Source organism: Phalacrocorax aristotelis, chromosome 18 (assembly GCF_949628215.1).
Source record: "Phalacrocorax aristotelis chromosome 18, bGulAri2.1, whole genome shotgun sequence".
Taxonomy (NCBI): domain Eukaryota; kingdom Metazoa; phylum Chordata; class Aves; order Suliformes; family Phalacrocoracidae; genus Phalacrocorax; species Phalacrocorax aristotelis.
In genome coordinates, this window is record NC_134293.1 from 12,620,455 (window position 1) to 12,647,514 (window position 27,060).

At 47.9% G+C, this 27,060-nt stretch overlaps 1 protein-coding gene across 11 annotated transcripts in view; it reads left to right on the forward strand.

Annotated features, from left to right (window-relative positions):
- Window positions 1–24,624, forward strand: part of TSPOAP1 (TSPO associated protein 1) — a 70,324-nt gene extending 45,700 nt beyond the window's left edge. For 2 of the 11 annotated variants that reach the window (XM_075113103.1, XM_075113110.1), the window contains 13 exons: window positions 402–995; window positions 2,976–3,275; window positions 3,562–3,741; window positions 6,076–7,224; window positions 7,829–7,955; window positions 8,112–8,263; window positions 8,451–8,619; window positions 10,733–10,804; window positions 11,179–11,217; window positions 12,251–12,354; window positions 14,229–14,300; window positions 15,454–15,582; window positions 23,270–24,624. In XM_075113103.1, the coding sequence (XP_074969204.1) occupies window positions 402–995; window positions 2,976–3,275; window positions 3,562–3,741; window positions 6,076–7,224; window positions 7,829–7,955; window positions 8,112–8,263; window positions 8,451–8,619; window positions 10,733–10,804; window positions 11,179–11,217; window positions 12,251–12,354; window positions 14,229–14,300; window positions 15,454–15,582; window positions 23,270–23,485 (3,303 nt within the window). In that variant the 3' untranslated portion in view covers window positions 23,486–24,624. Of the gene's footprint in view, window positions 1–401; window positions 996–2,975; window positions 3,276–3,561; window positions 3,742–6,075; window positions 7,225–7,828; window positions 7,956–8,111; window positions 8,264–8,450; window positions 8,620–10,732; window positions 10,805–11,178; window positions 11,218–12,250; window positions 12,355–14,228; window positions 14,301–15,413; window positions 15,583–19,451; window positions 19,514–23,269 lie in introns of those variants that run through there. The other 9 variants (XM_075113106.1, XM_075113107.1, XM_075113104.1 and 6 more) reach the window with 9 other exon arrangements.
- The last annotated feature ends 2,436 nt before the right edge of the window (window positions 24,625–27,060 follow it).

Genomic DNA, 27,060 nt, shown 5'->3' on the forward strand with positions numbered 1-27,060 from the left:
GAAGCACAGTGCAAAACAGAGTGGTGCTGTGTTGGGTGATTGCTCTTTTATCATGGACGTGCTTTTTCCTTTACACAAGTCAAAAAAGGAGGAGTCTGGGAAGGCAGGTGAAAGGGCGGCCAAAAAGAAAAGGGATAGCCTTTTATAGTATAGGGAACAAGGAGAGTTAAAACCTGGAGTAGAAGGGAATATAGTAATATTTTATAGAATAACCAGTTTCTCAAATGGTTATGGTAACAATTTCTCTTTACTGTTAATTTTTCCCAGATACTGTGCAGAAGGGTAAGCTCTCTCCAGTACCTTTGGGGTCTGTCATTAACTTTGGGTTCAGGAATTGTGATTCTCAGGAGGGCTGAGCTGTACACAGTAAATAATTGCTCCTTGGTTTTTTTTTGTTGCAGGCAATAGAAGTTACTTCTCCAACAGCTGGGAGTGTCCTGGTGGACTTGTCCCAGCTTCAGATGTTCCAGATGTGCCGGGAGGTTTCTGTGAGAACAATGTCTCTGTACGGGGAGTCAGTGGATTCAGTTCCAGCCCAGATTTCCTCAGTCTTGTTGCGAGCCTCTCACCACTCTTCACCTTTAGATTCTGCTGTTTCTACAACTTCCACCTCTAGACTGCCCCGTGGAGAACCCAGGGGATCTCTGCCTGCACACAGCACACACATGCACCAGACGGCTGCCCTCCTGCTTCAACAAAAAGTTCCCCCTGATAGCTCAGATGCCAAATTGACTGATCTCTCCGCCAGCCACGAGGACTCACCGCGATCTCTTCCAGAGAAAGCCTCTTCACCGCTGTACCTCTCCTCTCCCAGTGCTTCCTTGGTGCAGGTTTTAGGCACTTCCCCACAGGGACTGGACGCTGCACAAGACAAGAAATGCCTGACTGTGCCTCCTCAGCAAGCTGGCAGCACGGTGCTCCCTGGTGAGGGCACGGAGCCTGTCCCTTCAAGGGAAGCAGAATTGCAAGGCCTGGGCGAAGGGACGGAGGTGCAGGTAAGTGCTTACATCTCCTGCCCAGTACCACATGTGCTGGGAAGGAGGGTGGATGATTTGGGGGAATGGAACAAAATGCCACTCTCTTCTTGTGGCACTCTCTTGCCTTTGGGCTGTTATCCAGTGGTGGGTAAACGGGCACAGAGTACTGGCTGCCGTTGTGTACCTGGAAGAGCAGATGAAGCTCACCACTTGATCGCATGTGTGCAAACAGATCGGGAATAGAGTCAGGAAAGCCAGAATTAATCAGAGGCAGAAGGTGAAAAGGATGTTCCTGCTGCTGATGATGTCAACGTTAGTCTGGCACTGCTGTACTCTCTGACTTGAAGGGATCTTCTCCAGCCTAGTGGGTTTGCGCAAGGCAGAGCAGGCACTCTAGCACGGTGGAGCACCCGGTGGGCTGCACAGCGAGGCAGCCATGTCTGGAGAAGAGCTGGCAAGCTGTCGTGACATATTGGGTATTTGGAATCCTGTAAGGTGGGAGAGTGCTTTCAGGGCTTTTTTAGGACAGTGGTGAGGGTGTCTGAGAACCCCATAAGAAAACAGGTAACTGATCTGTACAGTGCTCGCTTTGTGACAAGAGGGAAGTGGGTCTGTTGGTGTGTGGTGTATTCTGTCAGGAAAAAGATCATCTTCCCATTCTGACCTTTGACGTCGGGGATTCAGGGCACTGCTTCAAACTGTTAAATTCCACATGACTTCATTAATCCTGGCAGTGTAAACTTGCAAAGGCTCAGAGTTACACAAAAGTGGGGAGGACTTCTTAAAATTGCTGGAGCATCAGCAGCTGTGTGGGCCCCAAGACCAAAGGCCAGGTAAATACACAGAAGAATTGAGATGTAAAGTCCAAAATTTCAATCATCATTTGTCAACCCCTGGCCGTTTGCTGCTCACAGTACCTTGGGCCGATTGTGATTCATTTGCCCACACGTAGGTGCCTAGTTAGCCTAGTGTGCATCTAGTGTAGATGGCTGCACATGGGTCGGTCGCTTTGCCTCCTTTGTAGTCAGTGGAGTGAAATGGATGCTTCCGGGATGCAAATCATCCTTCTTGCTTGAGATGTGTGTCTTCACTTGGCTGTCAACAAAGAGAAACAGGGCAGAAGGATTCTAGCTGTCTGATTAAACATGAAATTTCGACTTCTCTGGCTTTTGCCTAAGCCTAGGGGACATTTAGAAATTACATACTGCAGTGTCTAAATCTCCATAGGGGTCTGATCCTGTAAATATTTTTGAAGTGTGCCTAGTATGTAAGAACAAGGTTGTGCTCCATTGCAAATACAATGGAGGCTGCCTTATTTTAGAGTGAGTTAGAGAAAGGGGTGGTTGATGAAGGCCCACCTGCCTTACCCTCATTGTTCCTTAGGTTCCACTCCACCTCCCAGAGGTTTTCTTAAACACCAGACTAAACCAACTGGAAAACAGATGAAAATTTAAAATTTCTGTAATCCAACTAGGTGACCTAACCATGAGTCTGTGCAGCTGTACTCTCTGTGTATATTCTTCTTCATTAATTTCCATTTTCTTGACAGCCCTTACCAGCTTGAAGAAGTGCTGGGGTAGTATCCTCACCTCCAGCTTAAGTCAACCTGCAAGCTGCTGTGTAGAATGTTCCTCTGGCAGATGAGAGTGGGAAATGACCTTGCTGTATAGTTGGGCTCTTCTCTAGCTGCTCCAAAACTAGTTATTGTCAATACACCTCTGTGGCTTACATGAGCCACGTGCAGTGGCCAGAGCTGCAGCAGTGGAAAGACCATGTTTCTACTTGCAGCTAATGGCAGGGAGGGGTTTGTTCCAGGGCTGGTCAACCTTCCCAGCTGCAAATTGCCTGCCAAAATCTTCATATGCCAAAGGTGCGGAACGCATAGTGTTTGTGTCAGAGTTTGGGGTGGTAAGGGCCCCCTTTTGGTGTACAAGTATTGTGTGGTATCTTCCCCAGGTTTCGTTGTTTGCGATGACCTTTTTTTGGTTTCTTTCCCAGATGGAGCAATCCATAACCAAAGCGCCAGAGCTGGAAAGCCCATCTAACAGTCTGAAGATACGTATGGAGGCCTGCCACGCATGCTCCATGGAAGAGTCACCAAAAGGTCCCAGTGCTGAAAGAGAGAAAGAGGCAAAGGAGAGGCGCTTGAGCCCAGAGCTTCTGCCCTCCCTCAGCCAGGCTGAGGGGACAGAGGGCACCTTCAGAGATGCAGGCGCGGGTGGGAGCAGCTGCCAGGAGTTCCTCAGGCTGTCCCCTGGCAAGGAGGTGATGAAAGAAATGTCCAGAGTGAAAAGAGAGGTTTGTTTAACTTTGGCTGAATGTCTTTGCCCATGGAGGGATGTGGATTGTATTTGACGCCCCTAGGTTTTACAGTCTTACGCAGTACTGTTCTTTCGCAGGCTGTAAACATGTCTGCCAGTTTTATGTGCCTCTGTGTGTGTGCGTACACATGTGCCAGTTGCTGCATTGGGTGCTGCCCAGTTTATTTCCTGCTGCATGTGTACTAGAGAAAGGTAAAATGCTACTTTATTGCTGAAAAAGAGTGCCTGAGATGACTGAGGAAACCTGTTTTGCTTTTCAATAGCAAGAAGAAAAAATGTCTGAAATGGGAAGACGACAGCTGACCCTTTTTGCTGAGCACAACCGTAGTTCTGACCTTTCAGATATTTTGGAAGAGGAGGAAGAAGATGAACTGTCTTCAGAAGCTCTTGAAGAGAAGAAATGGGACCAGAGAGAGCCATGTTACAGAGAGAATGGGGAAAAGGTAACTTGTAGCAGAGTAATGCTTGCGGGGAGCCCCAGTGCAGCCATCCCATGTCATCAGCTTACAGGAGGAGGTGCTGGTCTGAGCCCAGCACTCTCAAACAGTGCTTGGCTAAGTTCCTGCCTGCTCTGCTTTTACTCCCTGCGTTGTCTTAAGCTAGTAAAATTGCAAGTTCTTTGTGAGGGGGAAGGGTGTTTATATGTAACGAATGTACCCAGGGTTTAATTAGTTGGAAAAACACACAATGTAATGTGAACTTTAGAACCCAGAGTTAAAAATCAATCCTATTGATAAAATTCTTAATATAGACGTAAACAGTGAACACATAGGAATCTGTAAAGTCCACCCTTCTGTAGATCCTGTACCAACCCACCTTTCCTCCTAAGGCAAAACAGGCACATAATATTTTGGCCTCAGTCCTGCAAGCACTCCTGAGTGCGAACAACTGAATGCAGATTATTTTGCATAGACCTTGGTGCTTTCTATAGGAATGGATGGCTTGTAGGAGCAGAGCCGTGGCTTTGCAGTTTGAATATTGCAAGTGAGGAAATACTGATTCAGCTGAACTGTGAGTGATCATGTGAATTCATGACACTAGTTCAAACAGTTAAAGCTAGTGTTTTATAATGCATCTGTGACAGGTAATGTGCTTAAAACTGCACGACTGGGAAGTGGTACGTAATCGTACGAGTTGCAGCTGTTGAGATAAATGTTCATTGGGGAAAGTATTGAGGTTGAATGACTGAGAAGTTAGAAAGATTTTTAGGGAACGTGATGTGCCTGTGTAGCAAGAAAGCACCCACATGTGGTTGGATTTTATTTTGTGTGTGTGTGACCAAAGAACATCTGTCGTTTGTTGATGCTCACCTCTGTGGCTGCTAGCCTGCAGCACAGATGGGATGGGTCTGGTGAACGTTAAATGATCAATAGCAGATAGTGTAATGATTCTGCAGTAAATTTGCTGCTGCCCCTTTTCTCCTTCTGAAGGGGGTTCTGCTTCCTAGGTGGGGAGGTTGGACCTGCAGTGCAGCGTGTCAGGAGCCCCAGGAGAGCCTTGTGGATTGAGACGCTGGGGCTGCCTGGGAAGGAGTTGTTGAAAGGCTTCCAGTTGTTGGGATTGCCCTGGAAAAAACGGAAGAAAAACAGTTTCGCTGGAAGGAGAAAAGAGGAAATAAGAACAGTCAAGAACGCCATTCTTTGTTTCTTTTTTCTGGATTTTTTATTGGCCTGGATGTTTTCAGGTTTTGTTCGTTTGTGTTTTGGTGGGTTTTTTTCTGAAAAAGAAACACTGAAACCCCACACACATCCTATTGAGTTGAGCAAACTGATGCTTCTTGACCTGATAAAGTGATTGTTTTGTGTTCTGGCAGTGACAAGTTGAGGGTGTGAGCATGACAAGATGCTGAATGGGGAGAGGGCGTCAGGGCAGGAAGTTTTAGGGCACAGAGCTCCCAACACTGCCTTATACAGTGAAGGAAGATGGTGACGGAAGCAGGCCAGGTCTCAGCAGGGCTGATTTCTAGGATTCTGCATATTTAGTAACATTTTGGGTTATCTCAAGACTCCTCAGCCAACTCTTTAAGGATTTGGAGGATGAAAGAACGGAGGGGAGTGTTTTCCCGGAAGTTTTATGTAACCTGGTAGGCTCTTACCCAGCTGCAAGTGAAATACAAGTCTGCACGATCCCCTTGAGGTAAAGGGTTTTCATGTTGTTTGTGGCAGCTCTTCACCTGGATTTGCAAACAGTAAACTACTGTAGAGCTGGACCTTGACAGGTGATGGGAAGGGCCTAGGGAAGGTCCTCCCATTGCAGCAATATCTCCAAGGCAGGTTGCTGCCTTCTGTTCCAGTGCAAGGACAGAGAGGTAAGGGAGGGCTGTGGGTCCTTGTGTGAGCACAGGCTGTGAGACTCCTCCCTGCAGAGGGAGGAACCCAGTCGGCTCTAAGGTGCAGGGAACAGCTGTGGAGGAACTGTGCTTCTCCTGCCCTGTCATCCCAGACTGGGGATGCTGAAGCTGTGGGGAATCAAGTGGGCAGGATGAAAGGTGCTGCAGATAGTTGCGTGTGTAGAGGCAGAGACTGGGAGGGAGGTCTTCCATGCATTGCCCTTGCTCGCTTTCCGCTGCATTGCTAGTTCATCTGATTGTCTTTTGCCAGAAGACCCATTGCTCTCTATTGCTTCCTACGCTTGCTTTGCTGCAGACCACAGTCGCCGCTCCATACTGCTGTGCTGGGAGGGAATCAGCTGTAACTTTACCTCTTTTTAATCTTTATTTCCTCTCTTTTTTTCCTTTGCTTGTGCTGGCTGTGGCTTTTCTCGGGGGATGGGTACAGGTGGATCTTTGTGATACTGACAGCGATGAGGAGATTCTGGAGAGGATACTGGAACTCCCGCTTCAGAAGAACCACAGCAAGAAATTGTTTAGTATCCCTGAAGTGACTGAGGATGAGGATGAGGATGAGGACGAGGACGAGGACGAGGATGAGGATGAGCAGTGTGTTACGGAGGAAAAGGCAGACCCTCAAAACTCCTTGGAAAAGCTTACCTACCATTCAGGAAGGACAGAGAAGCCGCTCAACATCAAGGAGCCATTTCTAAACACAGATGGAAGTAGTACCTCCATGGATCTGTCTGCTCAGACTCTGCAGGAGCATGGTGTAAAGGAGAGCAGAGGGGTTGCTGACCATGCAAATCCTGCCTTTGTCCAGCTGGCCTGGAGTCAGAAGAAGGCAAACTGGAACTGGGGCTACCAGGAGGGCGATATGAAGTCTGGGACTGGGGCAAGTCCTGCTTGGAGCAAGAAGAAGGGAAGTAATTATCGAGAGAAGACCTGGAGTCGGCCTGACATGGGTAGGAAGAGACAGAATGATTTAACAGAGCACTGCAGTCGTCTGCTGGGCAACTGCAGCCAGATGGGAGGTGGGTTATACAGAGCTCCTAGTGTCAGGGAAGAGCTGAACATTGTAAGCAGTGCTGGTGGTAAGGAAGGGTTTGATATGTACAGTCGTGCCAGACAAGGCACCTTACAAAAAAACCACAAGAAATCAGTGGTTTCAGGGTTTGCAGAACCTGCTGTGATGGCAACACACTGCTCCAGCCCCAGGAGCCTGGAAATAGACATTGAATATGACTCTGAAGATGATCAGGATTCGACCTGTGCATCCCCCCCTGAGAGCAGGCTGTGGGCAGAAAGGTCCCAGAGCTGTCAGGGGGACTGGAGTGATTGCTCCAGTCAATCTGAGGTTGCCCACACAGATGGCAGAAGGGACCTGACCAGACTGGAGATGGTAGAAGAGCAGGGTATGGAGTGGGCTGGGTCTCCAAGCCGGCGCCTGCGATTCTTCTGCCAGGAGAAGGAAGCACTGAGATGTGAGAGCAGTTCTGAGGAGCAGGGCTGGGAGCTGGACTGTAAGTCACCTGGCTGGAGAAGGAGGCTCGAACATCCTTCGAAGGGGATACGTAGCACCTCCTTGCACAAAAGGGTTGGGTGACTTTTCCTATTCTGGCTTTGAAGCAGCTTGCAGTGGCATTAGCTTCCCTCTGCTTCCCTGGCCTGCCTGTATCTTGCTTTGTTCAGTGTTGTCCAGAGAAAAAATCCTCCTCTAGGATTGTCTGGAAGAATATCTGAGGCATTCTGTAGTTCTGTGCTGCTCTGTGGCTTTTCTTGTATTAGCTGCTTCTGCTTTTCCTGCTAACTGACCGAGTGTCACCGATGCAGTATTCCTTTTCACACTGGGTCTTCCTCCCCATGGCAGGAGGCTGTGGGACCCAAATGAAAATCCCTGGTGAAATAAAAGCTGATTTGTGAAAGCTTTGTGTAGATGATGACTGTAATATCATTGCCTCCCCTTGAAATGCCCTTTCCTGCGTCCTTACACTCACCAAGTCACTGGTGCCTGGCAGGGTGCCTGCCTGTACTTAGTTCTGTTTTCCAACTCGCTTGGTATTTTCAGCGCTGGAGTGTCCCTGAAGAGGAATGTTGCATTTGGATGCACTGCTCTTTGTGGAGTGCGTTTGGTCTGAACACTGTTCACATGAGGCAGAAGGCAGAGGCTGCTACTAACTCTCTGGTGGTTCCTGTTACAGGCGTCTGGTAATAAAGGTCCTAGGGGCCAGGAGCTGCCTGGTGCAGCCACCTGGCAGGGTCCCAGCAGAAGAAGGAACAAGAGCATAAGAAGAAGCCAAATGCAGAGACCTTTGCTCTCTAGTCCAGGTGAGTGGGCAAGGGGGAGAGAGTTTGGCAGCAGGAGAGAGGGAGCTATTGGGGAATGCCAGGGGAGAGGCTAGTAGGCAGTGTTTGAGCTGTGCTGGGCTATGGCAGGGGAATGGTGCTGATGTTATCTCTGCTGCGTCCCCTGTCTGCACACAGGTCCTCCAAGGAGCACTGCTTCAGAAACCTCTGTTAAAGAAGATGGCGTTAGAATATTTGTGGCTCTCTTTGACTATGATCCCGTTTCTATGTCTCCTAACCCTGATGCAGCAGAAGAGGAGCTCCCATTTAAGGAAGGACAGATCCTGAAAGTAAGAGCACACCTTAGTGAATGTCTCCTACTCTGTATGGATCCATCTGATGTTCCAGGGACAGCATAAACCTTGGGAGGCAGAGCCCCCTTCATCTTGCGAGTTTCCTTAGCTTCCCTTTCTCCTTTCTCTGTGTATCTCAGTCCCTGTAGCATAAACAGTCTCTGGTGTGTCTTTTGCCTTGCAGGTATGTGGAGACAAGGACGCTGATGGCTTTTACAGGGGTGAATGTGCAGGAAGGGAGGGATACGTTCCCTGCAACATGGTGTCAGAAGTCCAGGTGGAGAATAATGAAATTAAGAAGCAGCTCCTAAAGCAAGGGTTCCTGCCTGCCGACACACCAATGGAGAGCATAGGTACTGTATCTCCTTCTATGTGTGTGCTGTGCTATTGTCAGCATGTTTCTTTGCTGAACCGTGGAAAGCTCAGTCATGCTGTCAAGCTGTGTGGCCAGTGCAGCCCACCAAAATTATTTCTAGGACTGGTCCCCAGGATCTGAGGCTTCTTTCGTGGCTGTTGCTGCAGCAAGCAGGGAGGTCTCGATGGATGAGGGAGGCAAGTGTTGAGGTCTGAGTTTGTACCTGACTCTACTGCAGCACAGCACTGCCCAAGGCTGCATTTGCAGCTGCTGGAGCTGCTCCTATGCTTGAGGTGTCATGTCTGTGAGCTCAGCATGGAGTGTGAGTGAGGCTAGAGAAGGGGAAACAAAAGTTTGAAGAGCAGATGAAGGATGTGAACAAAGAGGCTTCAGTTCTGTGTTCTCTCCTTTGTTTTGCAAGTCTGTAATTGAACCTGCTCTTGGATGAGAGAATATGTGACTTGGGAATGAAGGAAGATGGGGAAAGACTTGTGGGGAAGGAGAAGAAAGGGTGTGAGACAGCAAGGTACAAGGAGCAGACCTGGTCCTTGGGCTCCTCCTTACTCCCTGAAGTATGTGGTTCCAGTGCTTTACACGCTGCAGAGACTTTCACAGAATCACACAGAATCACAGGTCGGAAGGGACCTCAGGGATCATCTAGTCCAACCTTTCCTGTTTCTTCCCACTTGTATACTCTGAGAGAGGAGAGGAACCTTCCCTGGGACGTGCAGCCATCACAGCTCAGGCTCAGTTAGGCTGCATTTCAGTGGCTGTGAGCTGCCCCAAGACTGTTGTCAACATATTGGTGTCCCAATGCCTGTCCCTTATCCCCCCCCAGTCTCTCATCCTGCTCCTCTCAGTGTACTCTCTGCTACCAGTGGCAATTCTTTGACCTGCTCTGCTGCTTAAAACAGAGGAAATTCTTGTTTTGGCTGAGCACTGTTTCCCCACCAGTTCAGCAGGGTAAAACAGCACAAGCATGCATCTGATGGCAAAGGTAAGCCCTGACACTGACTAAGCTGTTCCACTGCTTCTCATAGGTAGTGGAGGGAAAACAGAGGAAGAGGGTGCAGTGAGACCTAGCATCCAGCCCTAGAGGCTAAGGGGCTGATAGTGCCTAGCTCCTAAATGCAGGTCTCTGCAAGGTTGGTCCTGAGGAGAACGGAGGCTGAAGGAGACTCTTGCTTTCGCAGCGTGATTTTTGGTGGGTTTGTGTCCTGTGGCCTCTCTCATATCCAGGGAGATGAGAGATTTGAGTAAGGCTTTTTGCACGCTTGGGACAGTCATGATGTTTCTCCTGCATGTATTCTCTGGTGCCCAGAGATGGCTTAGATGCCTGCAGTGGCCTTTGTCCCTATGTGGGTACACAAGGCTCTCTGTCCCCTGCCCTGCTGCATACTCTCAGAAGAATAAAGGAAGTTAATAGCTCCAAGACTGCATGAAATGTAGTGGTTTGAAAGTTTTCAGGAGAGCAGTGGTAGTGAAAAGGACGCGCCTTCTGCGTGCATGCAGAGAATAAACCTTGTTTCCTTAGGCAGCTGGGCTGTATGCACTTCTGTTGTTTTCCTACTGCCATAAACCCATATTACAGCCTCGTAAGAAAATGCCTTGGAGGGGCTGGTCTGGGAACTCCTGCAGGCTTGTCTGGGGACTCGTCTAGTAGTGACCCTGCTCAGTGTAGAAGCTTTAGCTAGAGACCTCCTGAGGTCCCTTCCCACCTAAGCAAGTTGCTGGGGTTCACCTCACCTGGCATTTTTCAGGTACTAATGGTACAAGGTTTTATTTTATCCTTATGATGACGTTTCTGAAAGATAAAATGCCACAAAGCGGTGAAGTTTGTCTGATGTGCACTGTGGTATGGCTAATTGGCAGAAATACAACGTGGATTTCTGTGTGTATTTGGGATGTGGATCATGCCTCATCTGAATCCACATAAGAAAAATGGAGATTTGGGCTTTGCCCGTAGAAATCATGGTGTCTGCTTCCCAGGGGAAGCATGTCATGCTGCTCTGTTGCTTGTTCACTCTTCAAGATGCTTTTCACTTTCCATTCACTGTCTGTTTCTCTTGTCTATTTATTTGCTTTTTTTTGATTTTTTTTTTTTTATTAAGGAAATGGCACATTTTCTCCACCTCCACGCCGCCAAACCGTCCCTCCTCCAAAACCCAGACGCTCCAAAAAAGGTCTGTGTCACCCACTGCTTCCTCTTTGATTTTTGCAATAGGATTACCAGCTGCCTTGCATTTTTACTACTTGCTTACAGGACCCTCAGCTGTTTGTCTCTGTACGACTGCTAGGAAGCGGAAAGAGAGCCCATCTCTGTGCTGGTGTTAAGTTTTTAACAATAGTGATGTCTTTTATAGTTTTGGAGCTTGACCTCTGCTTCCTGTTACGTCCCTGAGTCCTGGTTACTGACATAGACTTTGAGTTGCATGAACGGTTTGCTTCTATTGTTTGCTGCCTTGGTCTTTGTTCTTTTTAGTGTTGTTTGTCAATTGTGTCGTATGGTTACTGTTGAAAGATGAACTCTCACTGATGAAACATTTTCTTCCCTCAGCAGGACTGGATAAAGAGGAGAAGTACAAATCTCATCCAGGTGAGAATTGCTCCTTCTTACTATAAGAGGAGGGTTGATACATTTGTGTGATCATAGTACAGATGCGTTTTGCCGTCCAGGGCCAATGCAAGACCCTGCAGTGCTGCTTCAGAGCACGTAAGAAAATAGTCATTCTCAGGAAAGAAGTGTTTTAGTTCTTTTATTTAGTAGTGGGTGCAGTGCTCTTTGACTAAACGGGGGGTGTTTGAAGTTGGAGAGCTTCCATGGTTGTGCTTTGGAGGAGCAGGGAGATGTCTTAATCATCTGATGCCCCAGTCCTTAAGATACAAGGTCCTTTGATGGGGTGCTCACTCCACTTAGGTGCACAATCACCTGTTGACGCCCAGAGAGGCCAAGCCTGCAAATCCCTTGCTAGCTCATCCAGTGTTGACCTGAAGCAGCAATTAAATCTGTAAGATGAAGGACTAGACAATGTCTGTTTTCTGTAACACCGGACTTTGCTTTTGCAGACTCAGAGCAGGTCTGTAAGTAACGGGGCTGAGCAGGCAGGTGGTTGTGAAAATGCAGCATGTTCCCTGGACGATGAGGCGTGCCCTTCCCTTTGTGCTGAGCTCTGTGCTGCTGTGGCCGGGCTGCTGGTTGATGCTGTCCAGGGCTCTTGCTCTTCCCCTGGCACTTGAAGGATAATTTTTGTAGCTCGATAGGAGAGCATTATACGGAGGGAGGAGAAATGTCCATTGGAGACACTGTGAAGAGGCTGGGGTCCTCTGTGTGTGTGTTTATGTGTGTGTCTGGTGTATAAATAGAAAACAAAATAAAACATTCATGTATATATAGACATGACACCAGGATGCTGGAATGGGGAGATGTCCCTAGTTCTGTGCTTGTGAGGTGATACAGGAGGTCAGAAAACTCCTTTACCTGGGGCCTCTAAGATCTCTCTCCCATTCAGTTTCCCCATAGTATTCTTTTTGCTCAGTCCATTCCAAGAACAGTGAAGAAGTTGCTGTGATTTGGGATTTTGTCTTAGAACTCCCAGTTCAGGTTATTTTGCTTTATTTTTGTCCTGCAGGCCAGAAGCATCAGGACTTTGAAGCTGAACTGCTGACTCCTCGAAGTATGGTGGCTGTCTTTGACTATAACCCTAAGGAGAGCTCTCCAAATGCAGATGTAGAGGTAACAACCACCTGATCACTGCTATTACAGCCTTCTTTTTCCTCTCTTTTTTCCTTCATATGTTCTCTCATGCATTTTCTGATAACAGTGTTCAGTTATCTGTGAAGAGTACGGCAGAACATACCCCTAATGGTTTTCAGTATGTGTCTCACTGAAACTATGTGTGAGTGTCTCATGACCTCATAGCATCCTCTAGTGCTTAGACAGGATTTAGCAGTTCTAGGGCAGGAGGAAGCAGCCCCTGCTGTTAGCAACTGATCCAGGACACCCACCCACTTAAAGAGTTTGAATGGACTTCTGATACTTTAGGTGAGCATGTCTTGGAGCATGTCTTTTGTATTACCTACCTGTGTAGCTCTTTGTTCAAACAGGAAGACTTAGTTCTAATTTAATTTAATATGCTCTTTTCAAGCATATAATCCAAACAGTATTTTTGTGGATAAGACTGTTTCAGGTGGAAAGATTGCAGTGCAGAATCCTTTCTGCAAAAAAAACCCACTTTCTAAATTAGAACACGCTCTGTTCCTCCATAGCAGTGTTAGTCTACTCTGAGCAAATATAAACATGGGGTTTGGATTCAGATTCTTTCCATGCATCCAGAGGGGAGTGAATGGCCAAGAGGTGGCACAGTTCAGGTAATGCTTGCCTCCCAAACTGAGTGTCTCATGAGCAAGACAGCCTGCTTCTGAGGACAGAGTGTTTTAAGGATTGTGGATTATCTTGGGAGAGATACAAGAAGAGCGTGTATCAACCAGCATCCATACAGGTATTCATACCTCTGGCCAAAGAACACTTTAGAGCCCTTGTCAACAAGATGACTGTACTTTTTTGCAGTGAATTAGTCTTCCTAGAACATTCCCTGTGAACAGAGCTCACATTACTGAAACAGGCTGGTGCAGTTCTGTTGCATGGTTGGAGATGCTCCCCATTCACACTCCCAGAAAATTTGGTCACCTGTTTTGCTAGAAGGCTGCAGCTGCTGTTTGTGAACTTGCACCAAGACATAGTAGGATCAGCTGCACCATTCTGTGTGTCTGTGAGTGAAGTTCCCTACCAGTGTCATCCTGCTAGAACAAAGTAATTCACAGCCAACAGGAGGAACCTGCAGCCTCCAGAGATAAATTGAGTACTAGGGATATAATACGGTAAATATATTAGAGGTAGGTCCCTTCCAGCTAACACTTCTGTGAAGTGTATATAAGGCCAGTGTGTCTTGAGTGCGACACAGCCTGTTTGGAGACTCCACCTTCTCTATCTGAGAGCAACTTCTTTGCTGTTACTGGGCAGTTTCTTCCATTAGAAGAGACTGCTTACACCTTTGTCTTCGGTCTTGTGCTCCACGCATGGGGTGGCTGTGTGCATGCTGGGGTGGCTGACAGGACAGACGGAGCTGTCTGTGGTGAAGGGTCACATGTGTTGTGCAGTACTGTTCTGTTTCCAGGTCAAATCTTCCCATTTGTATGCATTCCTGCTAGTGACTGATCCCTGAGTGTTGCATACCGAACAGGCTCATCCAAGGGAGTGGGATTTAGTACTTATATTTAAAGAAATTAAAGGTATTTCTGGTGCTTGTTCCGGAAAGGTATGTTGAGAACAAGCTGAACAGGTGGTAGGTACTATTTTGAAGCCTTATTAATATTGGTTTAAGACACAGGCTTTGCTCTTGTCTTAATTTATTAAATGCTTCCTTAGCACCGAGTTCTACAGTTGCACACTTGAGTTGCTCTTCTGCATCCTGGTCCTGCAAGTCTTAACACGGTGGCCTCCATCCCTCACAGTGAGATTGTGCTGGAAGCCTGGGGTGACTGTGTGTTTCTGGTGAGAAATTCCAGGCACTGCTTCTCCTCTGACTGTTGTTCTCTTGCTCTTTGCAGGCTGAACTGACTTTCAGTGCAGGGGACATTATCACTGTGTTTGGGTCCATGGATGATGATGGATTCTATTATGTAAGTACCGGGGTTGGGAAGGTACTGTGGCTACATCTGAAATCGTCGGAGTCCATCTAGTGGCAGGAGAGCAGAAATCAGGGAGCAAAGTATTCTGCTCTTGAAAAAAAACAAAAACAAAACACCCATATCTGCTTAGTGCAGGGCAGATTGTTTCTGATAGTCCATGCTTCTCCTGTAAACCCAACATCCAAATGGTTCTCAGTTTATGTCTTGGCATAACTTCGCTGCAGGCTTCCCAGAACCTAGGAGGCATTCTTCTGAACATACATTGGCTGAATCAGCATGTGCTATGAGCTTGATTTGTCACCTAGCACTCAGACGCATGGTGTCATCCAGGGCAGGAGGCTAAAATGGTAACATAAAAATGTATGATGATCGCCATCCGGCCACACTTGAATGGATCAGCTTCAGCAAGCACTGGTGTCTATTTAATTTACTGTGCATACCTGGAGACTGCCTGCCAATGAGCTGTGTGCTACACACAATCCTTAGCTCTTGGATCATCCATCTTTTCCTGCACAGAAAGCAATGTGTCTTTACACATCAAAGTTGAAGGTCAGCTCCAGGTAAAGTCTGGAGGGGATCATTGTGAATGTTCTGTTTGATTTCTTTTATAGTGTTGGCCAAACAACATTGCTGGGGTTGGTTTTGTCTCACCCAGCCACCTGCTGTTGAACTGGAGACAATTTTTTAGGAATATAGCCAAGCTGTGTTTGCAGCTCTGGGCCTGAGGCGTTGTCTCCCTGCTTGCTGCTGCATTGTATCAGTAGTACCTCATTCTTTAAAAAAATACATAAATACCAGAGCAAATCAAAGGCCTTTAGAAAGCCTGTGGCACAGCTCCAGTTTCGTCTAGGATCGCAGTGTAAAATTTCAGAGTTTGTAGAAGCGACCGTGTTGCTGGAATACACTTGTCACGGCTTGCTGCCACCTTTTCTTCCTTTACTCTCCGCTGTGTTTTTGCACTCTGGATTGTTCCACAACTAAGCAAGAAGAGTCATGAAACTTGCAGAGGATCCTTCCAGCATGAGTGTGTTCCTGGGATTCTCTGACCATAGTCTAAGCCATGTCTGTGTGGGACTGCTCCTCTATTTAGTATTTCTCCATCAGCCAGGAAAACGGACGTGAGGAATGAATGTTGATCTTGCAGGGAGAGCTGAACCAACAGAGAGGGCTTGTCCCATCTAATTTCCTGGAAGCTGTACCTTCAGATGCAGGCGTGGTCCAGGAACTTCATTCAACAGATAAAGAAGCTTTTCCCCTGAGTGCTGAGAGCCAGGTAAGATTGTGTGACTCTGCACGGTACAGACATCTGACCTGTGATGTGGCTGGAGATGGGCCCTGCGCAGCATGCACCATTTGATGGCATCATTTAAATTCTTGCATGCAGCTCAGTTCATCCCATGGGAGATGCTCAAAAGTTTAGAGGGGAGTGCTAGGAGCTCTTTTGGCATGCTTACCTATAGCGCAAAAAGAGGCACAAAGTGACAACATCCACTGGGGCCTCAGTCTCATTACGATCAGGTGAGCAAAGAGCATCCCAGGTCCCATGAACAAATTCTTCAGATGCACAAATGGGTCAGCAGTGAAATCCTGCTGCAAGCAAAGCAGTTCAGCCAGCTCCCTAGAGACCTGAAGTTCCTCAGATATGCTCATATCCATGCCAAAATCCTGTTGACACCCAAACATCAATGCTCTTCCACCCACCCTAAGTTAGATATATCTTAATCCAGTCCATGGTGCTTTCAGAATAATTCAAAACACACTGGGGAGGTTTCCAAACAGATCTGCGGGATGGATCCTAAAGTTTTGAGAGCAACCCACAGGTGCAGAAAATTTAAAGGTTGAGCTATCCCCTTGCATATATTGCTGATGCTCTTGAAACAAGTGCTTAAGTGGAAGGTTTGGGTCATATGCCAGATTCAGTCAGTCCTCAGTGGGTGAGGTCAAAAGTGTGGCACCTCCCTGGTCATTCCTGGACCTCGTGTCCTGGGTCATTCTAGAGAATGGGAGGCAAGGAGGGACACAGCTTGGTCCCAGCTCATGTACTCAACCATCAGTTCTTCTTGGGAGGTGATTGGCACTGTCAAGGGGTGCCAGACCCATAAAAGTGTCTAAGAGCAGGCCCAGGTTGGCTTTGAGCCAGTCCTTAATGAAGCTTGTGGCCCTGAATCCTCCTCTGTTGAACTCTCCACTGGTGCCACCCTGGCTTTCCTGTTCTCTGCAGCATCCCTTGTCCTATTTTTCATGCTCAGCTCCTCCTTTTCTCTGTACCCACCTCCCATCTCTATCTTCAAATGCTGCCTGATCTCCCTTCGACGTCACCTGCAGCCCCATCTCTTGGTTCCAGGCATTTCAAGCTTTGTGGGCGCAGTGCCTGCACTACAGCCTCAGTGCCCTCTTATGAGGAGCAGTGGCAGGCCTGACTCAGAAGCACTGTTTGTGGGTAGCTTGCTGGTTCATCTTCTAAACTCAGAAGTTGTCTGGGTCCCTTGTGTTTACCTGTTTAGGATACTCAGTCTCTTTTCTCCCAGCCAGTCTATGCTGGGGAATCACAGGTTAATAAGTTGTTACTACCAGGGTTTAAGAACGCTCAAGTTACACAGGTCTAACTTTCCCAAGGGGAAACAGCAGTCAGGGTGAGTTTCCTTCTTTGGTTTCCCTCTCAAAATTATTTACTCTTCTCAAATTACTAATCGATTGGAATTGAGGGTGCCAAAGGAGACCTAAACCAGTAAAATGAAACAGGTTGAATTCACAGTGTAGCTTATTACAGACCTAACCCTTTTCTCTGGCACCAACCAGCAGCAGCAAGGGCCTGTTTCAGGTGCCAGGAGTCATTATCATAGAATCATAGAATAGTTTGGGTTGGAAGGGACCTTTAAAGGTCATCTAGTCCACCCCTCCCGCCATGAGCAGGGACATCTTCAACTAGACCAGGTTGCTCAGAGCCCCGTCCAACCTGACTTCCAGGGATGGGGCATCTCCCACCTCTCTGCACAACCGTTATTCCAGCCCCAATGTGGCTCCTCCCAGAAACCATGGCAAAATTCAGGTGTAACCTGCAGGGCTCAGAGAGCTCATCTGCCACTGCAGATGTGAAGGGTTTGGCTTAGCTAACGGTGTTTTATTAAAGGCTGGTAAGAGAGAGCAACTGGGATGATGAACAGGGTAACATGTGCAACTAATCTGCCCTTACTTCAAGTTATACCTGTTTGCATCCTTCATTTTTGTTTTACTGGCAAGGAAATTGCAACAGCAGTTTGACCTGCCATGTCCCAGACTTTGTCCCAGACCTCACAGGGTAACCAGGTCCTGTCTGCTCTGCTGCTAAGCAGGTTGCACGGGCTGCTCCTGCTTGCTGCCCTGCGGCTTGCTGCTGCTCCACTTTCCTCCCCCCGTCCACCGGTGCTGGGTTCAGCAGTGGGTGACTTCCCCTGGACACAGCAGTTTGGCCCAGATATCCATACGTGCTCAAGGCTGTAAACTTATTTTTCCCCTAGGGTTCGTGACACCCTTTTTTTAACAGAAATGCCTCTCAAACAGATTAAACCAGCCCATATAAAATAGATGCGTTTCAGGCTTGCCTGCCCTTCAGGCCTTTTCATTCGTCTCTACTTCTCACTGCCAGAGATCCAACAGAGCTTCCCCTTGCCTTGGCTCTGACTTTGGGTCTGCAGAGTAGGGGGCTGTTGCCTTAGGTCAGGATCGATTTCATAGTTTTGGCACTCGGCTGCTACACGAGCTGCTATTCTTATAGTCTGTGACGTCTGGGGATTTGGAAAATTCAGTTGTTGATGATTAAGCCAATTGTATTTCAGGGGAATCCACATTAACTATCTAGCCATGGCTTTGTGTTGGCTGCTTCTGCATAGTGACAGACTTCTCCCTGTCCTGCTGCCTCCCTGTTTCACCAGGATACCTGTTCTGGGTGATTTTGGCTTAGCACTCTTTACCTGTGTGCAGTCCTGCCTCCTACTTGTGCTTTGCAACGCAGATCAGTCTAAACAGCTTCCAAATATGATGGGCTTGTTTGCTCTCTTTTAAAAGCATTTACCCTGCTCATAACCAAATTTGTGTTAACTACATGTAAGTATGTTTAGCGATTACCGAGGCCAGAACCAGACCCCGCTGAGTTCTTGGCTCTGTCACAGCAATCACAGCATCCCTACCTATAGGCAGAACACCTGGTGGGTAAGGCAGAAGGAAGACCTCCTCCTGTTAAACATACACATTCTAAGGGCCATCCCTGAGCTGGAATGAACTTTCACAGTGATACAGCCACGCCTGGGGCTTTCAAACTCCTGTGACATAATCACGCTGTGGAGTTAAGGAACGTGCTTGTTAAAGTGTGTTGTTGGCATATACAACACAAACAGAAGCACCTTTGCTGCTGCTGTTTGGGATGGGGGAGTGGGGGGTATGCAAAAAAAACACCAAAGGCAAAAGGTGCATGGCAGCCTCCGGAGAAGTATTGTTTGAATCTTCTGAAAGGCAGCATGGTGAAACAGACTCCTGCCAAATTTACCAGTCCCACCTTGAGACCTCATGCATCAGGGAGCATGTGTACGCACCATGGTATCACGGCAGAGCTTTGGACTTGTATTAAAGCTAGTTCCAATCTTAACAGAAGCTTCTCCAGCATGATCATGAGTGATGTTTTAAATCGCTTGTAACTTCTTGGGTTTGGTGTTTTCCCCCTGTCTGTTCTTCACACTTCCCTTCTCCCTGCCGCTATGCCAAAGGCATGAGAATACGGACCATTTACTTTCCAAATTGAACTGGGGAAGGTGGATCGTTTTGAATTATTTCCAAGTAAATCTTAAAGTGCTGGCAACTGAAAAGGGTGAAGCAGTTTTAACTTTCAAACTGACAACATTTGGGGATTAGATGAAGCAATGAAAAAATACAGGACAAGGAGGAGTATCCAAGAAGTTATGGTCGCAAGCTAGGGCCCTGAAACACTCATGCTCACCAGCTTAGAGCAGTTGCTTTAATTCTGTGGCTGTGGAATGAATATTTTTGCAATAATAAACAGTTTCTGTCAAAGACTGATTGTAAAGCACCTTCAGAAAGTGTTTGATTCTAATTGATTTCATGTATTTATTTCTGCCTGTATTATGCACCCGTGACGGTTCTTTTCTTCAGAGAATGAGGAAGAGAAGAGTCCAATGATAGATATGAATGATACATAGAGAGAGAGCAACCATGTAAGTTTGTGTGAGAAGACCTCTTCAATCTCCCACCCAGACTAGCATATTAAAGGGTCCTGCACATGCGGTTTACTCCTTTTCTTGCTTGTAGTTCGACAGGCTGGTTTGGGGCTCTGCTAGCAAGTCCACCTTCAAATCCTCTTGTGGCAGACCTCTACCTGCCAGATTGGTTCTATATTAAAGACAAGCTGTGACCTGTTCAGCACATGAAGTGCAATTGTTTGGAACAATTACCTGGTGGTTTTGGGGACTGTGATGGGACTCTACTGGATATTCAAGTTTGGAAAAGACCTGCTTTGTAATTCAGCCTGGCCCTTCCACCACTGTTGAAGCACACCAACAGCCAAAGCTTTGTTTAGCCTTTGCGAGGTCCTGCTCAGGCTGAGCACACCCCATATTCAGCTTGTGTTTTTTCCCTCTTGATTTTACTCCTTCCTGAGTATAGTCCTGAAAAAGGCCTGCACACCATCAACTTCAGAAAGTAGTAACATTTAGTCCCTAAAACCAACCTTGTGTGGATAATTGTTCTGTCTGATAACACTTAAAAAATTATGGGGCTGGGGGGATGAGACCCCCGGTTTTGGGGGGCAGTGGGAGCAGATCTGTGTTTTTCTTAGTTTCAAATGTTGTTTTCCTGAAATTGTGCAAATCGGTAGTACCTGAGACAGCACTGAAAACCACCCCTGGAAAACTAACGTGACTCTTCTGTTCATCAACACTAGTAGCTTTTATAAGGATCTCAACAGAGCAACTTTTCCTTCATGCTTCTCGTAGAGAAGAAACCCTAATTTTAGTATCATTTGTCTCTTACCAGATGAATCTTGTGAACTGGTTCTGTTGTTTTCTGCCATATAGAGATTTCTGAGGATATCTGCACATGCTTGTGTATGAGAGCGCCTCTGTGTGTGGAAATCTGCCTGGGCATCGTATACCACAACTGGGAATCGGCAGGACTTCCAGCACAAAGACAGGAAACTGCTAGTTGCTTCCTTCTTAACTGTTTGATATTTGATAATGACATTGGTACTGCAGTATCCTTATTACATTAAATAACTGACATCTGTGAGTTGTTCTGGCTACCTGCATCTCATTTTGCATGCAGTCTTTCATGCATAGGTCTACAGGAGAAATTGTATAAGGTTTGTTGGGCCGCTTCAGATCTGCCCTAAAATGATCTACCTTTGCCAGAAAAAAGGTTTCCAATGGTGCATGGGCAGCACGCCTCTGCTGCCCTGGCTGCAGAGGGGCCTTGACATCGCCCCCACATCCTTTGGGGCTGCTGAGCCAGACAGCCCGAGGCTTGAGCTTCATAGGGTAGATGTTGGTGAGATTCCTTCTGGTGTTAACTTTTGTGCATTTTATCCAGGGATTCTTCGCTGCACAATGCACAAATAGTTTCTGGAGCAGAACCCAGGGATTCTTACTTAGGCACGCATCTGACCCAGTAGGCTACCAAGTTAGCCCTCATCTGGCTTACTCTTTCTCTTTGCCTCCATAGGTCTTGCATTACTGGCTGAAAATGGTTCATCTAGATTCTTTCAGATTTATTTCCAGACTTCTCAAACCTGACTAGCACTTGGGCTATCAGCACCACGTGTTACACCTTGCATGTATGTTCTGCCAGGAGATGCTAAGATTGCAGTTGATGCTGCAGCATTAGTTGGAGGAGTGGACCTTGCAGGCAGAGTGCAGCTTTCACGAGGGTCAGGCTGTGCCATCAAGCCCTCTGCAGCATGTCCGTGACGGTAGCTGGCCTTTCAACGCAGTGCTGCATATCTGGAGAGTCACAGAAGTGCCTCTGAAAGTGTGTGGAACAAGATTTCCAGGTGAAAATAAGAGTGTGAGGTCAGGAAAAATCAGCCGCTGTATTGTTTACTGTAATGAAAAGAGGTGGAGAAGGGTTAATTCTCTGTCCTTGTAGCCAGAGACTTTCGTTCAGGTAAGAGAGCATCTGATGGCACTGTCACTTAGGACAGTTGAAACTGATTGCTGCAAGACAGTAGTTGATTCTCAACTTTCTGGAGTTGGAAGGGGTATATTCACACTAAGACAGAGCTCTCTAAAAGTCCTGTAGTCCTGTCTGCTCAGGAATTACTTGATAGGTACTGCACGTGCTGAGTCTGACTCCAGAGAAGAGGTTTCTGCTCATCTTGTACCAGAAGTGCTTTCTTCCTGCAGCAGAGTGAGGCAACCAGAATACAGCAGCATAACCTCAGCCCGTGAGGGGAGGAGAGGTGTGGCTGTTCTATAGACATGGCACTAATGTTATGTCTGTGCATCCGCGTAATTCAGCAGCTTTCCCCAGGCGCACTGTGGGAGCAGGACCAGTGCACCCCTACTCCTGCCAGTGAACTGCAGGCGGCTGCTGTGATTCTTACACATTTCCTGTGCAGGGCTAATGTCTTCGCTCTGCAGTAATGCTTCCACCCCAGGCAGAGCATCCTGCTGCTGGCGTCATTAACTCGTCTTCCCTGTTGGAGCTGTGGCTGCTTATGGACCCTAAAGGGACATGCACTTGACTCTCCCTGAGTTAGTGGGATGCAAGCAGAGAGATGAGCAGGGCATGATGTTTCAGTGTGCCAAGGAAGAGGGTTCTTACTTAGCACAGCTCCAGCCACTGTCATGTTGTGTTTTGGGTAGTGCCGAGATAGAACGTGCAGCTGGAGTCTTGGAAGATGCTGGTTTGTGAAGGCTGTGTGGAATAGGCCTCAGAAACCCAGAGCCTCTTCTGTGGTGAACTTTGCGGCTTCCTAGGAAAGCTTGCCGTGCCAGATCAGAAATGGTCACTGTCTGGACACCTAAACCTAGCAGGAGGAGATGATGGAAAGAAGGCTGCTGCTGGGAACTGACCTGCCGTCAGTATTTTGTGAAGAGGAAACTGAGCCCAGGATTAGGGTGCTTTCTGATTTCTAAAAGCCCTTTCCAAAAGGAGCAGCAGGCAGTGCATCATTTGGGACTGTGGATAGCAGTTAACGTTGTCAAATGCTCAGGCGACTTAGGAACACGTGTCAGTTGCTGTGTGCCACTTGATCCAAGACTTCTCCATGTCCTGCTCCATCGTGAACTTTTTCTCCATTATTGGTGCCACTGCAGAGCAGGAGACTTTGCTTTCTGCCCCTCCTGCGACCAGGTCTGATAGATGCTGAGCAGCCTTGCAAGACTCCAAATTTCTCTTCTTACTATGACAGAGCCTGGCCACAGCTGCAGAAGAGTCCCAGCTTAGCCAGCCTCCTTGAGCTTCTGAAGGTCTTGCACAGCCTTTGTTCCTATTAGTTTGGGTTTGTTTTGGGTTTTTTTTAATGTCCTGCCCTCTGTCCCAGAGTGTGCTGGGAGGCCACCAGGCTCCCCGGCCAGGCAGCCAGCAGGCATACATGGATGCATCAGTATCTACCCATTCATGCTCTCAGGAGGCATTTCACTTACAGCGTCTTCAGCTGTGAAGCCGAATCTTTCACCAAGTCCCCAGTGGGGCTTTTCTGCTGTCCTATTCTTAGCCCAAAGTTAAGGAATTTCAGAATGTGTGAGCTCAGGCAGGGTCCGGGTAGTGGGTACAAAAAAGTTTAAATCCACTGGAAACTTCCTAACTGGATGTGCAACTTGTGCAGCTGCATAGAGGAGCTGAGCCTTGCAGGGTGAGGATCAGGCTGGTGGGCAGAAGGCAGGGTTCTCTGGCTGAGGTTTATGTTGGCATGATGTCCTTCGTCAGCTCTAACTTCTGCTTGTTTTCTTTTGTTTTCTCTTTTTCCTACTCAGTTAAATCCAGATGGGTCTGTTGATCAGAGCGACTCCTCACCAACTCTTCCTACTCTACCACCTTCCTGCCTTGTCATGGGCGAACAGTGTCCAGAGCAGGCACCGCTGGCCGTTCTCAAATGCAGTGATGTACCTGGTCAGAGTAAAAAGAAGAGAGGCTTCTTCTTCAAAGGAAAAAAGCTCTTCAAAAAACTTGGGTCCAGTAAGAAAAACTAACAAGGGATTTATTGTTCTGTGAAGACTGCCTGTGTGGTCCCCATAGGGGCTGAAAATTCAGGAGAAGCCCTCTGCAATAAGCTGATTAGGGTATTTTCATAGGGAAGTGTATGTTGAATAGAGGAAACTCTTCAGTGGGTCTGTGAGCTGTGGTCTCTGCTGAGAGCCCAGCCATGGGTGCCCACCCAGCGTGGACAGTGGCTCTGAACGCAGAGTCGTGGCACTGGGGTGTGTGAGGCCTCAGCTCTGGGATACAGCTACCTCCGCAGTAGTGTGTCCTGCGCCATGTAGCCCTCAATGCACCGGTTCCCTGTAAATATTTTAATTTAAAAATTATATTCTGGCTGTAAGTTAGCTAAATGGCTTTTCCCAGCAAAGACCCGGCCCCTTAGGAAGAGATCCCTTGTACTACACACCCCGATATTCCTCTGGTCCGAAGGAGGTTGTGTCAACTCCTTCACTTCCTGCAAAGAAAATCTGCACTTTTCTGTTCCCATGAATCCCCTTTGCTGTCTCTGGGCTGACGAGTGAGTTATTTGTACTGTAAACTTGTAAATACGCAGCTGTGCCTAGGAGCATCCCACACTGCCTCAGTCACATTCCAGCACGAGGATTCCCGTGGAAGGAGGAGTGGTACCCTGCAGGGGGGGCAATACTTCTGCCTATAGGGTGGGCTGCTGTAAGCTGTTCTTGGCTGGTTCACCTTGACCACATGCTGGCTGGGGACTCCGCCTTATTTATTTATCTATTTATTTATTTATTTGTCGTCTGCCTCTTCTGCAGTTTTATTTGGCTGTTTCAGCGGGCTGCTCCTGCGTTGGAGCATCGGGAGAGCAGAGCTGGGGATGGAGAGTTTGCAGCTATTTTCATATGAGATGATGTGTTCCCTGAGTTAAGACACATCCCTTTCTAAGCCACGGAGAGTTTTGTACTACATGGTTTCTATCCTTTTCAGTGCTTCTTTCTTTGCATGTTTCAGTGGGGTACTTGTTTGGAGAAGGACAGTTACGTGAGGTACGTGAATGATGCCAGCACAGTGTCCACGAGTGTTGGTGATACGGTGTGTTTTTATTTAATATCAAATTTTATTATAATAAAGTCTATTTTCACAAAAATACATTTTCCTTAAAAAAGCAAAAGATTCAGTGGTGCTTCTTCTGGGGGCGGGGCAGAGGGGAAAATGGCACCAATCACTTGCACCTTGAGGGTGCTGGGCAGCAATTCACCTAGGAGCCTGCTTTTCCTGTGCTCGTGGTGCGATCTCCCTTCTCTGGGAGTGAAAAGTCTTTGCCTTTCCTGTTTCAGAGACCTAATCCTGGAGGAGGAAGCACTGCGCTGCGGTTACGCGGTGTTATGCGGTGCCCGAGCATAGTTACGCCACGTCCAGGCTCTAGCAGGAGGTGCGCGGAGCCCTGCTGCGCTGCCTGGGTGGCTTCAAGCAGCATTAATTCCTGGGTGTGGGCACTGGACCCCCTCACTGTGGGTGCCGCTGAGCCAGGGGCACCTGCACAGCCAAACTTCTCCCTGCAGTTCTGTGCTCCGCTCTTCAGCATCACCTGTATGCGGGTGCTCCTGGATGTGAAGTGAAGGGCACAGGGCTGAAGCGGCTTTGTGCCGAGGCGTTGCAGGTCACCAGGGAGGGCTGCTGGGCCCGTGGCTGCACGAGCACCCAGCCGTGTTGTGCTGACGTAGCAGAGCAGTGAAATCAGCATCAGGCACGGTGGCTGCGTCCAGACCTCAGTGTTTCGTTCCCTGATTATTCCGTTTTTAGAACAGAGCAAAATTTAAGAGGTGAGCGATGCGTTTTGTTAGAAGTACAGCTTTTACTTTTTAAGTTTCGGAAGGTTTGGCATTTTCCGTTTTTCAATTGGCTCCTCCCCAGCGAGCCACCTTCAAGCCAGGCTGGGAGCACACACCTGTTGAGGAGATCTGCATCTCCCTTGCAGATGTTGGCTTCCTTCCATGGTGTGCTGACAGGGCAGGTGGACTGGGATAGACCAACTCTCTGTAGTTACTGTCTCCCCTGCCACAGCCACTGCTGTGTTTGGGTGATAAATTATCACTGAGATGATAAATCTGCTTTGTCAGAACAAATGGCTGCAATAGAGACCGGCCCCACCGCAACCACCTTGCAGGTGAAATCCGCAGTCCACTTGCAGGCTTCCTGAATGTTTGTTGCAACTTCCAGAGACCAGGCGCGTCTTGCGCCAGTCCAAGCACTGCCAGCAGCTGGTCAGAGGGTGATGTGAGGGTCTTCTCCCAAGTTCTGTACACAAGAGATTAACAGGCTACTTCTAGGAGCCCTGAATCAGCGCCGTGCCTAGACAAGATGCTTCGCTCCCTCTCTGTCTCCCAGTTGGGGGTTGTTCTGGGAACTGCTGCTGTATGTGAAAGTCTAAATATGTATTATGAAAAATGCCATTATTATTGGTGTTGATTTTTGTAGCGCCACCAGAGCAGACAAGTCCTGGGCTACTCAATGTCCAACCCCCCTGTGTGGACCTTCTCTAGCTGCTAAGTTCTGCAGGACCCCAGCCCTGTGTGGTCTCTCTGACCTGGCAGGAGAGGGGTGGAGGTGCTGGAGACAGACTGAGCTGCCCTCCAGTCTTGCTAGGAGTTGCAGATTTTCTGCCTGTTTGCCTAGAAGATGTCTGGGACTGAGCAAAGCTCCTGTCTCTGGCATCTGACCCCAAGAAAGAAGAAAAAAGCTAGTTTTCACCTCTCATCTGGCTGGAACAGTCCAGGTGGGGGATAGTCTTTACATGCTTCAATAGCTAAAAGAGGTAAAAATAAGGAAACCGCAAAAGCCCTGAGGTCAGACCACAGGTCTTGGCTCTGTACCTTGCTCTTATGACTCACTGAGAAGTTGATGCCTCATAGTCCCATCAGTGGAAACACGGGGACTTGAGGCTGCCGTCTGCAGCGTTAGGTGGGCTCTGCTGCCTGAACGTTGGGTCGGGTGTGTGCGGTGGCAGTTCTGCACCTTGCTCCTCTGGGAATTCAGCCAAGGTGGCAAAAGTCACTGTGAGCTTTTCTGGGGATTTTGCAGGATTCCCCTGACAGGAGGGACTTGGTTGGGAAGCTGCTGCACCTTAGAGAGACACTTTTTGGGAGGATATTGATATTGCAGAGAACTAGTGTCTGCTGTGCTGGAGAGGAGTCAGGGCAAGGACACAGTGAAAGCTTTGAAGTAATAAAGTTGCTGCAGCTATGAACGCTGGCCTGAGCTTCCATGACTTCTGGAGACTTAACGATGAAAGTCATCAGCAACCCTGTAATTTGCCTTCACCTTGCCTTGCCACAGAGGAAGTTGGTTGCTGTTCTAACGGAATTTACCAGCTGGCATTTCCTAAGCGAGTTGTTGAAGGTCTTTTGAAAGAAACTGTCTGTCGTTGCTTTTATCAGTTCATCAGGGGATGAACTGAAGAACAAAACCCTTAGGAAGAAAAGCAGAGGCTGTAACGTTTTGAGGTCTGCCCAGAGCCGGAGGCCGTGTCTGCAGCCGGCGCCTGCAGGATGGCTGCCTCGCTCCTGGAGCTTGCTTCCTCCCTCCTCAGCTGAGCCCTTGGGACCAG